Source organism: Pimephales promelas, chromosome 18 (genome assembly GCF_988280905.1).
Source record: "Pimephales promelas chromosome 18, fPimPro1.hap1.1, whole genome shotgun sequence".
In the NCBI taxonomy this organism is placed as follows: Eukaryota; Metazoa; Chordata; class Actinopteri; order Cypriniformes; family Leuciscidae; genus Pimephales; species Pimephales promelas.
In genome coordinates, this window is record NC_142786.1 from 33,437,656 (window position 1) to 33,450,747 (window position 13,092).

Consider the following 13,092-nt stretch of genomic DNA (forward strand, 5'->3'; position numbering starts at 1 on the left):
GTCTATAATTGGCTGGCAAGAATGAGGTGCAGATTCATTGGAAACGCATCAGAAGCTCGTCTGGTAATATCTCTCTGTGTTCAGGCGTGTTTATCTGCGTTTATCTCCCATTAACATCTTCATTCATTCCTTTATATGGAAGTCAAGGTTTCACAGTCATACCGTTACTGATAGTGTCTCATACAGAGATGATGATGATTCATTTCAATTGAGAGATGAGAGAAACTAAGCAATCAGGAAAGACGTTTAATTCATTCGAATGTGACAGTGACACACTCAGATAAGAGGGAAAAAAAATTAAAAAAAGAAGTTGTCTCCGACTGAATTAATGCATAAAAAGCTGCTTCTGTCTGATCTTACAATGTGTTTTTTTTCTATTTGCTTCTCATTTCCTTTCACCTGAGATCACTTCATTAACACTTTCTGGGAAGATATATATATATATATATATATGTATATGAAGAGTTCAGATGCAAAAGCCTCTAAGTGCCATTTGAAATTTTCTTCTAGAATGATCATTTTTATCAAACTTGTATATTTAAGTTCAGTGATTTCACTTAAATGGCAATGATAATTACCTATTAATTGTTATTTAAGTGAAATTACTGAACTTAAATATACAAGTTTGATAAAAATCATCATTAAAGAAGAAAATTTCAAATGGCATTTAGAGGCTTTTGCATCTGAACTCTTCATATATATATATATATATATATATATATATATATATATTAACCACATCAAGACATAGACATCATTATAATCACAGTTTTTATTATACTCTATTATTATTGCATGACTTTGTATATATTGTATATCTTGAAATACAGTAAATTTGTATTACTAATATTTTGGTGAAATTGAGTTAAAAAAACATTTAAAATTTTGTTAGTAAACTATACTTTTTTATGTTCGCCTTTACACTTGATTTATTATTATTATTACAAACTCATAAATATAATAGGATTCTGACTGCCAATAATCCACTCTAAGATTAAGATTTAGAAAATGTCACATTTATTTTATATCTGGTGAGAAAGGAGTTAAACATGCAATGAATATATCAGTTTCAAAACTTGCTCCACAGTCAAAATATAGCTTTTATTAAAACTAAACTGCTACAAGTATGTTCAGAAACTTGTCTCATCTATTCACAGTAGTGTAATATAAGTTGGATAGATACTATCAATCCTAAGAGTTAAATGTGCTGAAGTCAAACCCTGTGTTGGTCCTTTTTGTAGAAGATTGGAAACACCTGCAGATCCATTATCATTTCAGTCTGCTTTCATTGTGGGTTCAAAATAAAGGGTGATTCCTGATTGAAACTTCTTCTCTCCTTTCTTCTTCTCCTGTCGTGTTCTGTAGTCCCGCCCACCCCGATAGCTCCGCCCCAGCTGCTGCGCTCCGGCCCCACGTATCTGATCATCCAGCTCAACACTAACTCTATCGTGGGCGACGGGCCGGTGATCCGCAGAGAGATCGTGTACAGGGCCAGTCATTCGCCGTGGTCTGAAACACACGGAGTCAACTCACTGACGTATAAAGTCTGGCATCTGGAACCCGACACAGAGTATCGCATCAGCGTTCTCCTCACCCGGCCCGGAGAGGGTGGAACCGGCCCGCCAGGACCCCCGCTGGTCAGCAGAACCAAGTGTGCAGGTAAACGCAGCCACTCCGAGTACGCTTGCCCATGCTTCATATCTCAGACAGCTGATGGATGCATGTTTACTGAATCTATGACTGATGAAATTTACTTTTTGCACAATTTTAAAAGAGTTTATTCTGAAATCAATTTATCTTATCCCCATATTATTTCAATTTTGGTGAAATGTACTTATTTTGAGAGAACCCCCGGCTGGATGTACATTATCCCTTACTGAATGCATCTGTAGTTACTTAGATGTTGTGCCCAGTTGGTCCTTTACGCAAAAATAATCATTATTATATAAAATGGCATCTTTTTTATTAACTACTATTTTCTTCTTGCTTTATTTCATTTTTGAAAGTGAAATGAAAAGTAATATTAAAATGTATTTGAGATAACTCAAGGGCTGATTTTAAGCTGTTATAACTTTACCCAACGTTATCTCATGACCAATTGTACGAATTCGTACAACCTGAACAACAAACAGTTGTACAACAAACTGAGGAAGTCTTTTGTCCCTCAGCTCAGGCGATACGGCTTTTTAACTCATCCCTGTAATTTAATTTTTATATATTTTTATATTTTTGTCCTTTTTTTTTTTTTTTTTAATTAATTGTTGCTACTGGAAACTTGAATTTCCTTAACGGATGAATAAAGTATCTATCTATCTATCTATCTATCTATCTATCTATCTATCTATCTATCTATCTATCTATCTATCTATCTATCTATCTATCTATCTATCTATCTATCTATCTATCTATCTATCTATCTATCTATCTATCTAACCTCACTCATGCGAATTTATACGATTTATGCAAACCCAGTGATGGGTTGGTTTAGTGGTGGGGACAGGGGTAGGTCATTCGTACAAATTCATACAAATTGGGCAACTTGTAAAATATGAAGGTTTTAACAAAAATCTTACAAATTCGTACAATTGGCCACCTCATAAAATATGTACAAACTGCCATGACATCGGGTTTAATGATGAATGTCATAGCAACACTCGCTATTTTTGTGCTCAACGCTAACACAAATTTAGTAACGCCACAAAAATGGAAAACTTTCATTTGATTTATTTCAAGTTGGCCCAAACAGAGCAAGTGTAGTCTTGTACTGTATAATAAGATTTAGTTTTCTTCTGTCATCCTGTGAGGGTTTAGGCAAACTGGACCCAACTGTAGTATAAATGTACTTCAGTTACAGCCTCGCTTTTGGACCTTTTAATGCATCACTGTCGAAGGTGCTCTGAGACCCCATTTATCTTGTTTGTCCGTAGCGGACCCAGAACAACAGCGTCCCTAAACTTCACACGGCATACAAGCTGCTAATCTGGCAGATATCCACACTATATGTATGAGACCCACTGTTCATGATTGTTTTTCTACTTAAACTAATTTGATATTTATAACTTTGAATATTTACATTGCATTATAATATATTTTCCCTCCCCTCAAAAAGTATGTATTTATAACATATATTTCATTGAAAAAAAGAAACCTTTTTGAATTATCCTTTGTCTTCATCTTCTTTAACTGGTGACAGACATATTAAAAGTCAACTAGTAGGCTACCTTATTAATATTACATAATATACACTAAAGCCAGCACACACTATTGTTTTTTTCATCGTCTTCATCATTGATTCTGTCTCTTTTGGCAGGGGGATTTTCTCTCTCTGAAACAGATTCAGTTTATTTCAAGGTCAAATTTGAGTTCTCAGAGGATGTGACTTTGTTTGGTGTGTGTGTGTGTGTGTGTGTGTGTCATATCCAGCTGTTAGGCCATTCCTCATCAGGCCTGTGGGAGTTTTAGTAGATGTGTCTCATTAATTAGTGTAATCAGGCTGATTTGTCTTGAGGACTCTGAAGGAGGGCATACAGTAGGTGGGGGTGTGTTGGTGGTCTGTGGGCATTCACAGCAGGGTTGACTGGGCATCGACTGTCTCAGCTCTGAGTGGAAACACAAAATGTCTCACAGAAACATCAGGGTCTAATTTCACCACCCAAAAAACAAAAAAAGCACGTTTCCCCAGTGTTATTCAAATCCACTGATGGGTCCCGCTATAAAGAAAACTACGAAACTGCTTTGGCGGGAGGCTAGGCTAGGCTAGGCGCTGGAAAGGGCGTGTTGTTAGGGATTCCAATTCGCTGGAAACTCCTCCTCCGAGACGTGGGAGTTCCCTAACGAAAGAGAACGTCTCGGTTACGTATTGTAACCCGCGTTCCCTGAGTAGGGAACGGAGACGTCTCGTTCCGTCGCCATGCTTGCTGTACCTTCGCGGAGGACTGGACACTGTCCGGCTCCTCAGCGTAAAGCACATGTGTGCCAATATTCATTGGCTCGTTTTAATTCACTCGAAGGCAGTTGATCTCCCTAGCGTGATCCCAATTCTTTGGAATCTCCTCCGAAGAGACGTCTCCATTCCCTACTCAGGGAACGAGGGTTACCATACGGAACCAAGACGCTTTCTTTAAGGAATTTTTTTTTTTTTTTTTTTTACATTTTTTTCTTTGGAGTGAAATATGACCTAGATATGTTCTTGAAAGGGCTTTCTTTTCATATCTAGGTGGTAATTTTAGTTTTAAAATATAATTGTAGTGTGTTAATTATTCATTGTGCATTTGTTGCAGAGCTACTTACCCTGCAATGCCACATGCTGTGTCGTATTTACCGACTCTCACACACACACACACACACACACACACACACACACACAGGACTCACTGGGCTCGTCTCCTGTCTGTCACTCTCTGGGGTAGAAATGCATGTCAGACTTGGTGAGAGGGAATTAAAGTGACAGGAAATAGAGACAAGGACCCCTGCCTTCACATATGACATACGTAATTAGCTCATAGCAGCTCTAATTGGCTCAGCACTAAGAGAGAGAGAGAGCAGAGCTACTTGAAATAATAATTGATGTGTAATGATAAATGTTTGAAACAGAAACCTTTCTGTTTGGTGTAGTAGTTAATAAATATAATATGTTATGTTTGTTTTCTAGCTTTAGAGTAAGCGTGTCACTCAAATCCGAGTGAAAGTGTGACGTGTTCGTAACTGTGTGCATAATCCAGTTCGTCTTTTGTCTCATCCAGAGCCCATGCGTCCCCTGAAAGGTTTGACGGCCTCGGAGATTCAGTCCCGTCAGCTGCTCCTGCAGTGGGAGCCGGTGGGATACAACCTGACGCGCTGCCATACGTACTCCCTGTCGCTGTGCTACCGCTACTCCACCGCTACTGGGGGCGGAGCTGGCGGAAATAACGCCACGGTGAGGGAGTGTCTGTCGGTGGAGGGGAACACCTCCCGCTTTACACTTCGGGATTTACCACCTTTCCACGCCGTGCATGTGAGGCTGGCGCTGGCCAATCCAGAGGGCAAGAAAGAGAGCCGAGAAGTGACCTTTCAGACGGAGGAAGACAGTGAGTACTGATCCTTTTTTTGCCTGTATCCATGTAATCCAAATTTGGTAATACTTAATAATAGGTATCCAGTGATAAAAAATCATTTGCAAATATTACTTTATAGTTAATTGATAGTTAATATCGTAGTCTACATTAATTGCTGAACGCTGAAGGAGTTTCCCAAAGTGTTGATTCTCGACGCAGCGTCTTGTTCCCTTCTCATTACACTCGTAATCCGAGTTACAGTCATAATTTGTGTAATTTAAGTAACATGCATTGCATTTTAAATATGAAAAGCACCCTTTAGCATGCGGGGGAGCATTAACACGACTAAATCAAGCACTAAATGACCTTGCACAGCTATATTCATAGATCTTTTAGTTTAGTTGTCTTCATTGACAGTGCATCATTTTCACTTCAAGGACTTTTGTTTTGTAAACTACATTCAGTAAAGTACTTTCAGCTTCCAATGAAGAATCACATCATTATACTTCTTATCTCCATGTTGTTCATAAACTTTCTGAGTTTGATTAAACTTTCATTTATCCAGAGGGCTTTTTTTTTTGCACACGTCAGTAGCCATAACTCATCCATCTTTGCAAAGGTGTGTATTTATCAGAGCGATTATGATGTGGTGACGGCACCAGGGCCCAGTTGGTCCCCAGTGCTCAAAGCCCAATTATAGCAACAACACAAATATTGACTCGCAAAATACCACGCTTCAGCATAATTAAATGGAAGATCATACTTTTAAATGGATGTATATGAAAAATGAATAAGAAAAGGCCACCAGCCAAATGAAATAAAGATTTTTGCTTATATTTGCGTTTTTATTTACATTGTGTGTCAGGCCGGAGGTGCATTCTCATGCAAATGGTTTAAGATGAAACTCTCAGAGGTCGAGTGAAAACCTCGCCGTCGGAAAATGAACACGGCTCATAATGAATGCCCTCCATTTATCATTTTCTGTCGGTTTATTTATATATTTTGTACACTGATAGAGCTTGTTTGTGTTTGATGTGTTTGGTTAATTGGAAACAACATCAAGAACTGAAGTTAATGAATGAATTAATTCCGCACGTAATGTTAAATTACTGGTAGTCAGCATGCTTGCAGACAGAGACAGAGTTAATGAGAAATGAGGATATGAAAACTCTCAGCCTGTTCGAGCATCTCTATAGAGATGGGAAATGCATGGAATGTCAGGATTTTTGGTTAGATATATATTTTTGGTTAGATATATATTTTTGGTTAGATATATATTTTTTGTTTATATATATATTTACGAAATATTTTGGACGATTACTCGTTTACAACTAGTGTTTCCCCAATCTCACCAACAGTCTAAGATGTTCTATGAAGTCTGGGACATCTTGAATTGCTCCTCCCCCTTTTTTAAATAGCCAATAGCGTTTAGTTTACCTCACAGACTGCACTTTGTACTTGACAGCACCATGGAGCCTATCTGATACGTTTCAATATTCAATATTATAGGTTTGAATAAATTCTTGCCATTTCATTCTTAACCAAATACAGTTCGAAAACGCGATAAAACTCGAGTGTTTAAGCAACCAAACACACATCCAACCCATATTGCTCCATGACATATCAAATGTCGGTTTGGGCAGGTGGTATTTATAGCATGGGGGCGGGACCAGGCCGGAACGCATAAATTAATAAATAAATAGATTCCTTAATCTCATCGAATCTTGCTTCTCCCAATATGGACCAACTTCCCTTCCTTCTGAACATGAGCGATTACAGATGCTTGAAATACACTCATGCTAAAGTTAGTTTTAGGTTCGAAATATTTCACCTGACATTTGTTTTCCCTATAGCCACTGCTCTATAGGGTCTTACATAGAGATCAATAGCAGGTTTAGTTTTAACATAACCATTGTATATCAACATTAAATATTCTTTTAAAATCATTTACCTGCATTAATGCTGCATATTTATACCTGAGAGTGCTCTGACGCGTTTCCACGTCTGCCAATTCCACCAACTGCGTTAAACGTAGCCTATAATTTGTATTATTTAAAATTACTTTCAAATTCCAAAGCTTGTAGAGGTGGCAATACTGACCTGGTAGCTAATCAAGATAATGATTCATAAAACATATAATTATCAGTTAAGCCTATTTACTTCACTGACACAGGCGAAAATGAAAGACTATCAGTCAAAGTTCAGGGGTTTAGGAGTTTAGGAGGGGGAGAAATAGGGCCGGATAAGGAGACTGAGAAAAACAAAGTGTAGATGAGGAGAGAGCAGCTATTGACAAAATAATCTAATGCCCACTGACATGGTTTTAAAGCTATTTATTATCCATTTTTTTGCTTTCAAAAGTCTTAAATTGCACATAATTTGGTCAGAGAAATCAAAATTTTCTCGGGGGAGCCCTGAACCTCAGATTTTAATGCCCATGTCCGTGTCTGTGTGTGTGACTGTGGTTGGTGATGTGGGCTGGCATGACTTCAGTGCCAGGGCTCAGTTTTTGTTGCAGTGTTAAGCAATTTTAATATAGTATTGTCATTATATCAGTGTAGATGGGCCAAAATAAAACCATTACAATCGTGACCCAAAAAGTATTGCTATACCACAATACTCAATATGTTGTCCCACGGTGAGTCATTTTTCATACACAAGATTTGAGTGTTCCCGCACCTGCCGAATCCTGCTGTAACCCCTGGGCGGGACGCATCAGATTATAGTGTCCTTCATTACAGATTAAAGCTGTCCCAGTGTGTTTATTCCTCTTCAGTTCATGGTCGGTTCTCACCAATGTGTTAATCCTGTTTTGGAGTATTTGTTATTAATCCCCGTTTCCTTGAACGGTTCCTCGTCGTGAGAGTTTCTATTTACGACGTTACGTGACAGATTTCTAACTCGTCTTACGGCTGCTCTCCTGTGGTCTCAGCGTCGCCTGTCGTGTTCATGTGTAAATTTAGAGCTTATTTCCTCCATTAGGTAGAACGATCTGAAACACTATACATTTCTAGAACATGCACAAACTGATCAAGTCATGCAATCTGTGACTAGCTGGCAAAACCGTACTCTTACAATTCTACTTAATGATTCTTATGGTTCCATTAGCAGGGTATAATTATGTTAAAAAACCAATAGACAATCTGTCTTGCAATCATATCTGTGTATGCCACTTCATGAATGCCATGTCATTGGGGGGGATTTGTTTTCCAAATTGCCGGTATTTATGTTTTTGTGCAGAAATTGCAATGGCTATGTACCACAGAACAAACAACTATAGGTTTAATTATAGGTTGGGCCCATAATTGCTGTCTCCATGCATCTATTTATTCATTTTTAAAGAGAAGTAATTCTGCTCTAGCTGTTTGCATTGGGAAATCATTTTTTTCTTAACTTTCCTCAACACTGACTTAACAAAACTAAATAGCCTATTGGAAGCCAGACTTCCTATAGCTGATAACACTCAGTATGACACAAGTTAGAGCCCTAATGAAATGATTTCAGCCTGTGGTCAGGATGGTGAATGACTTTAGCCTGGATGAAAGTTATATCCCACAGCATAGCATCAAGCGTTCTCTCGTTTTCTCTCTCTCTCTCTCTCCCTCTCTTTTGCCCTATATTCTTCCACACCGCATGTTGGTGAAAAGGTCAACAAAACTGCTGTGTGTGTCTCGAACATCAAACTGTTTAGGAAGATGGAGCTGACCGTACCCCCGTATTGTTTTCTTTCTTTCCTGCAGTCCCAGGAGGAATTGCACCCGAGTCTTTAACATTCACCCCATTGGACGACATGATCTTTCTGAAGTGGGAGGAGCCTTTGGAGCCCAATGGTCTGATCACACAGTATGAGGTGATGTGTTCTTTAAAAACTTGGATTCTAAACCATGTCAAACTAATATTTAGCCTTTATCTGAGGTGACATTTGTTCAATAAAAAATGCATAAATGTTTGAATGCAATGTAGAGGCAGCTTAGATATATTTATTTATATCATCAACTTTAAGCATATATATACAAAAAAAAAAATACATCATAAAGCTTGGAAAAGCCAGGATTTGTTTTTTTAAATGAAATAACTCTGATTGTGTTTGGCTTAAAGAAGAAAGTCATATACACCTAGGATGGATTGAGGGTGAGTAAATTATGGGGTAATTTAGATTTTTGGGTGAACTAACCCTTTAAAGTTTATTACAAGTAGTAAAATATTTTATAATCTACATTAAGTACTTGTAATGTACTTCAAATCGAAAAAGTGCAGTTATAACGTTTTTTTTTCTTCATATTTTACAAGCACTCATTGAATACAGTTTTTAGGTATTTTCTAATGTGTGTCCTTTAAAGGGTTTGTTCACTCACGAATCAAGAATTTTGAACTTTTTCCTAAAGTTTCAGTTTTGTTCGGAGGATTGTCGAGCTGTTTCAGCATTCTCGTCTCACTGTTTATACAGAAGTATACGCCCCTATGTAACATTTACAGGGACAAAAACAAACTTTTCGTCCTTTTTGAAACATGCAGTGTGGACATCGGCAACATCTAAATTGTAAACATTTACATATTTACGGCTATAGAGACGCAAGTTATTTATAAATCAATACATGTTATGTGCAAATGCATACAACGTTTCGTGCGATTGTGTTGGTTAGTTAATTACAAGTGCAATCCATTTTCTCTTGTGTTTCTTGCGGGGTTTGTTTTTATCCCCCACTCTCCTTCCCAGTCAGAGACCATTAGTGTGTGTGTGTGTGTGTGTGTGTGTGTGTGTGTGTGTGTGTGTGTGTGTAAACTATCTCAGCCTTCACAGAGTCGAGGTGTTCTTATGCTAATCATGTAGCAGTTCATTCTCCAGGCTTCAATTAGTCGAGGAACAAACATACAGTAATTGCTTCTTTGCCTTGCAGAGGCTGTCGGACGGGGCAATAGTGTTTAAGTGCTTTAGTCTGCTAATATTTCAGCGCTTCAGCCACTTCAGTTTCCTCTGCTGTCTGTCAGCATATACACATGTACACTTACGCTTACTCTCGTTTGGTAGTGGCGCGTGAGGTCTATGTTCACTGTGGTAATAGTTGTTGCCAACCATTTTTCAGTGGTTGATATGTTGCATTAGCATTTTAATAAAAAGTAGTTTCAAAATGGAGCATGTAATTTATATAAAGCTGATATTGAGAGGGATTATTCAGTTAAGGTAGTTGTTTCTAGACAGGGCAAACATTTTCAGGCTCTCGAGTGCTAGTAGCCTACTTTTGCAATATTTATGTTACTAATTAAGCAAGATAAATTATTCACTCTTTTTAGTGGCTCCTCTAACATTAAGATTAATATTATACGAGTATTATATAGTGGAGCAGTTTCAACAGATTCTTCAAACAGCTTGTAATGAACGCTGTAATTTCAAATCTGAGGAGTGACTTAGTCTACTAGTGCTGAAATATGGGGGTTTTATTACACCGTAAAGTTTGTATAGATATCTATATATCTATATAGATTCTGTTCAGGGGCCGTATTCACAAATAATTTAATCTTCCCACTAGGAGTACTCCTAAATCACACTAAAATGTATTAGCGACGAGTTTTCTTTTAAAGGAGCCGTATGTAAGATTGTGGCCAAAACTGGTACTGCAATCACTTTCAGATTACTGTAGAGCGGTGTATCTGTATATGGATGATGGACTATTCAAGAATGTAGCTCTGCAGGACTAGAACTGAATTGTTGTTGTTTTTGTTTGTTTTTAATGAGAGGATCGATCTAGTTGTTTATATTTTACTTTTAATGACAGATCTAGATGTGGATCTACTGAAGTTAAAATATCCTCTCATTATTACAGTATGTCACCATACAATAGAGACAGGTTTAGAAACAGATTATTCGTCGAATCATTGTCATTAGGACCAGGAATTTACTGAAATAACTTCTTGACTCAATTGAATGAAAACATATATGTCTGCTGAGTTGCATTTTATCTGAAATATATTAAATGTTTTATACATTGTGAGTCCTCTTGCATGAACGAAAATGGAGTATCAAGATCTCACTGGGGAGTAAATGAGTCTAGAAATATCATGTTTGAATGCACATCGATGTTTTAGGCTTGACATTAATTGTTTTATACCTCCATACCCTTAACATTTCATCAATGCTACTCATTTTGTTACATTGACAAAAAGTTTCTTGCATGAAACAATCTTTGTAGCTTAAAATGTGCTTTTAAAAAGCATTTGGTTTTGCTGTGGATCAAGTGACGTATCCAGTAGTTGCTGTATGTAAGACTGCATCATCACAGGGTTCATCATCATCATCAACGCTGCTCCTCCATCATTTCCACTGAACTCACGGTCTGCTATCGGTCTTTAGATCAGCTACCAGAGCATCGAATCGTCCGATCCCAGCATCAACGTCCCCGGCCCACGGCGCACTGTCTCCAAACTGAAGAACGAGACGTATCACATGTTCTCCGGGCTTCACCCTGGCACCACGTACCTGGTGTCTGTCCGTGCCCGCACCGCGAAGGGCTTTGGCCAGACCGCCCTGACCGAAATCACCACCAACATCTCAGGTGAGGAAATATGCACTGCCACAAGGGATTAATGGGAATATGATTATGCTTAATTATAATTTCCCCACTAGAAGCCAGACGGGCTTTAGTTTTATCTCTGGAATTTTATCGCCTTTTAATTGGTTTAGACTTTATTTATATATAATCTAAGCTAGGCAAAAGCTATTCTTTTGGCAAGATGGACTCTCTGAACAGCAGAAATATGTATAAGAAGGTTTACCCGTGCATGCGTATGTTCAGCAGATCAACAGCCCGAGCAAACCATCCGTTTAGTTAAAAAGGCAGAATATCTTCCCTGATTTGTGTCAAACAGGTTAAATGGTTAATCATTTTTACATGTTCCCTTAAATATCCTCGATCTCTCACACACACACACACACGATAACCCAGCTGTAGGCATGAGCAAAACTTTTCTTATTTGTCTGTTTCTTTTGAGGTTAGTTCAATTAAACATGTGGATCTGAAACGGATCTAACACTAGCGCTGTGATGGTGGCTCTCAGTCTCTGTACTCTAGATCTTCTGCTTGTTTTAGTGTGCTGAAGGCTGAGACTTTGACCCGTTTCCCTGTACTAGCACACTAATTGACTTCAAATACTGTAATAAGCGGGAATGGGAGCGGGAGGTCTGTTCTGCGCTCACCCCTCCAGAGACGTATAAAGGACTGCGGATCGCTCTCATCCGCCTCCATCATGTTTCACAGCCCTCGTGTCTGTGCTCTGTGGAGCAACTCAGTGAAAACTAAGACTAATTTGAAAGATTTTTCTGTGTGTTCGAGTTGCTAGGAGTGTTTTTTTTATTTCAAATAGATGAAATATGAAACTTCTGTTTTATTTACTCATCTTTGTGTAATTATAAATGTGTATTTTAAGTCTTTGTTTACTGATAATCTTCCCCTCCAGTGAGCCGAAACACTGCAACCGAATCATAGTCAAATCGTTGAAGGAGTTTCGCGGACCAGCACAGAATAATGATTTGTTCACTGCTCCAGATCTCAAGCCACTCAGGCGGCATTTACGTTGGCACACATAAAAAGATTTCTTACTCACATTTGAGGCAGATCAGATACCGTTTGCTCTTTCTTTCCCCCTCAGCGCCTGCATTCGATTATGAAGACGTCCTGTCTCCACTGAGTGAATCTGAGAGCACCATCACAGTCCTGCTGCGTCCAGCCTTGGGGAGAGGAGCACCTGTTAGGTAATAAATAACAATTTGATTTTCTCTTCACAATATTTGCTAAAAATATATATATCTGCAGTTGACAAGGCTCTTAGATGGCAATAATACAGATGTCCAAACATTAAATGCATATTAGTCCCAATAAAGCAAGGTTGTTTTGTTTTGTTGTTGAATTATGAGCTAATTGCACAGAAACTACATAGCGTTTTAAATATTTTTGCTTGGTTTTGAATCTTTAAAATCATGTGGGAAATATACTATGAGCCTTTTTGTATGAGCCTTTTTATACTGTGGTGTATAGTAGGGCTGGGTATTGACACAAATTTCGCA

At 38.2% G+C, this 13,092-nt stretch overlaps 1 protein-coding gene across 13 annotated transcripts in view; it reads left to right on the top strand.

The window, feature by feature from the left end:
- The window catches only part of ptprua (protein tyrosine phosphatase receptor type Ua), a 162,757-nt gene that overhangs the window by 103,530 nt on the left and 46,135 nt on the right, over window positions 1-13,092 (top strand). For all 13 annotated transcript variants that reach the window (XM_039652466.2, XM_039652465.2, XM_089122629.1 and 10 more), the window contains 5 exons: window positions 1,366-1,659; window positions 4,743-5,066; window positions 8,774-8,883; window positions 11,383-11,584; window positions 12,678-12,780. In XM_039652466.2, coding sequence (XP_039508400.2) covers window positions 1,366-1,659; window positions 4,743-5,066; window positions 8,774-8,883; window positions 11,383-11,584; window positions 12,678-12,780 — 1,033 coding nt within the window. The remainder of the gene's footprint in view (window positions 1-1,365; window positions 1,660-4,742; window positions 5,067-8,773; window positions 8,884-11,382; window positions 11,585-12,677; window positions 12,781-13,092) is intronic.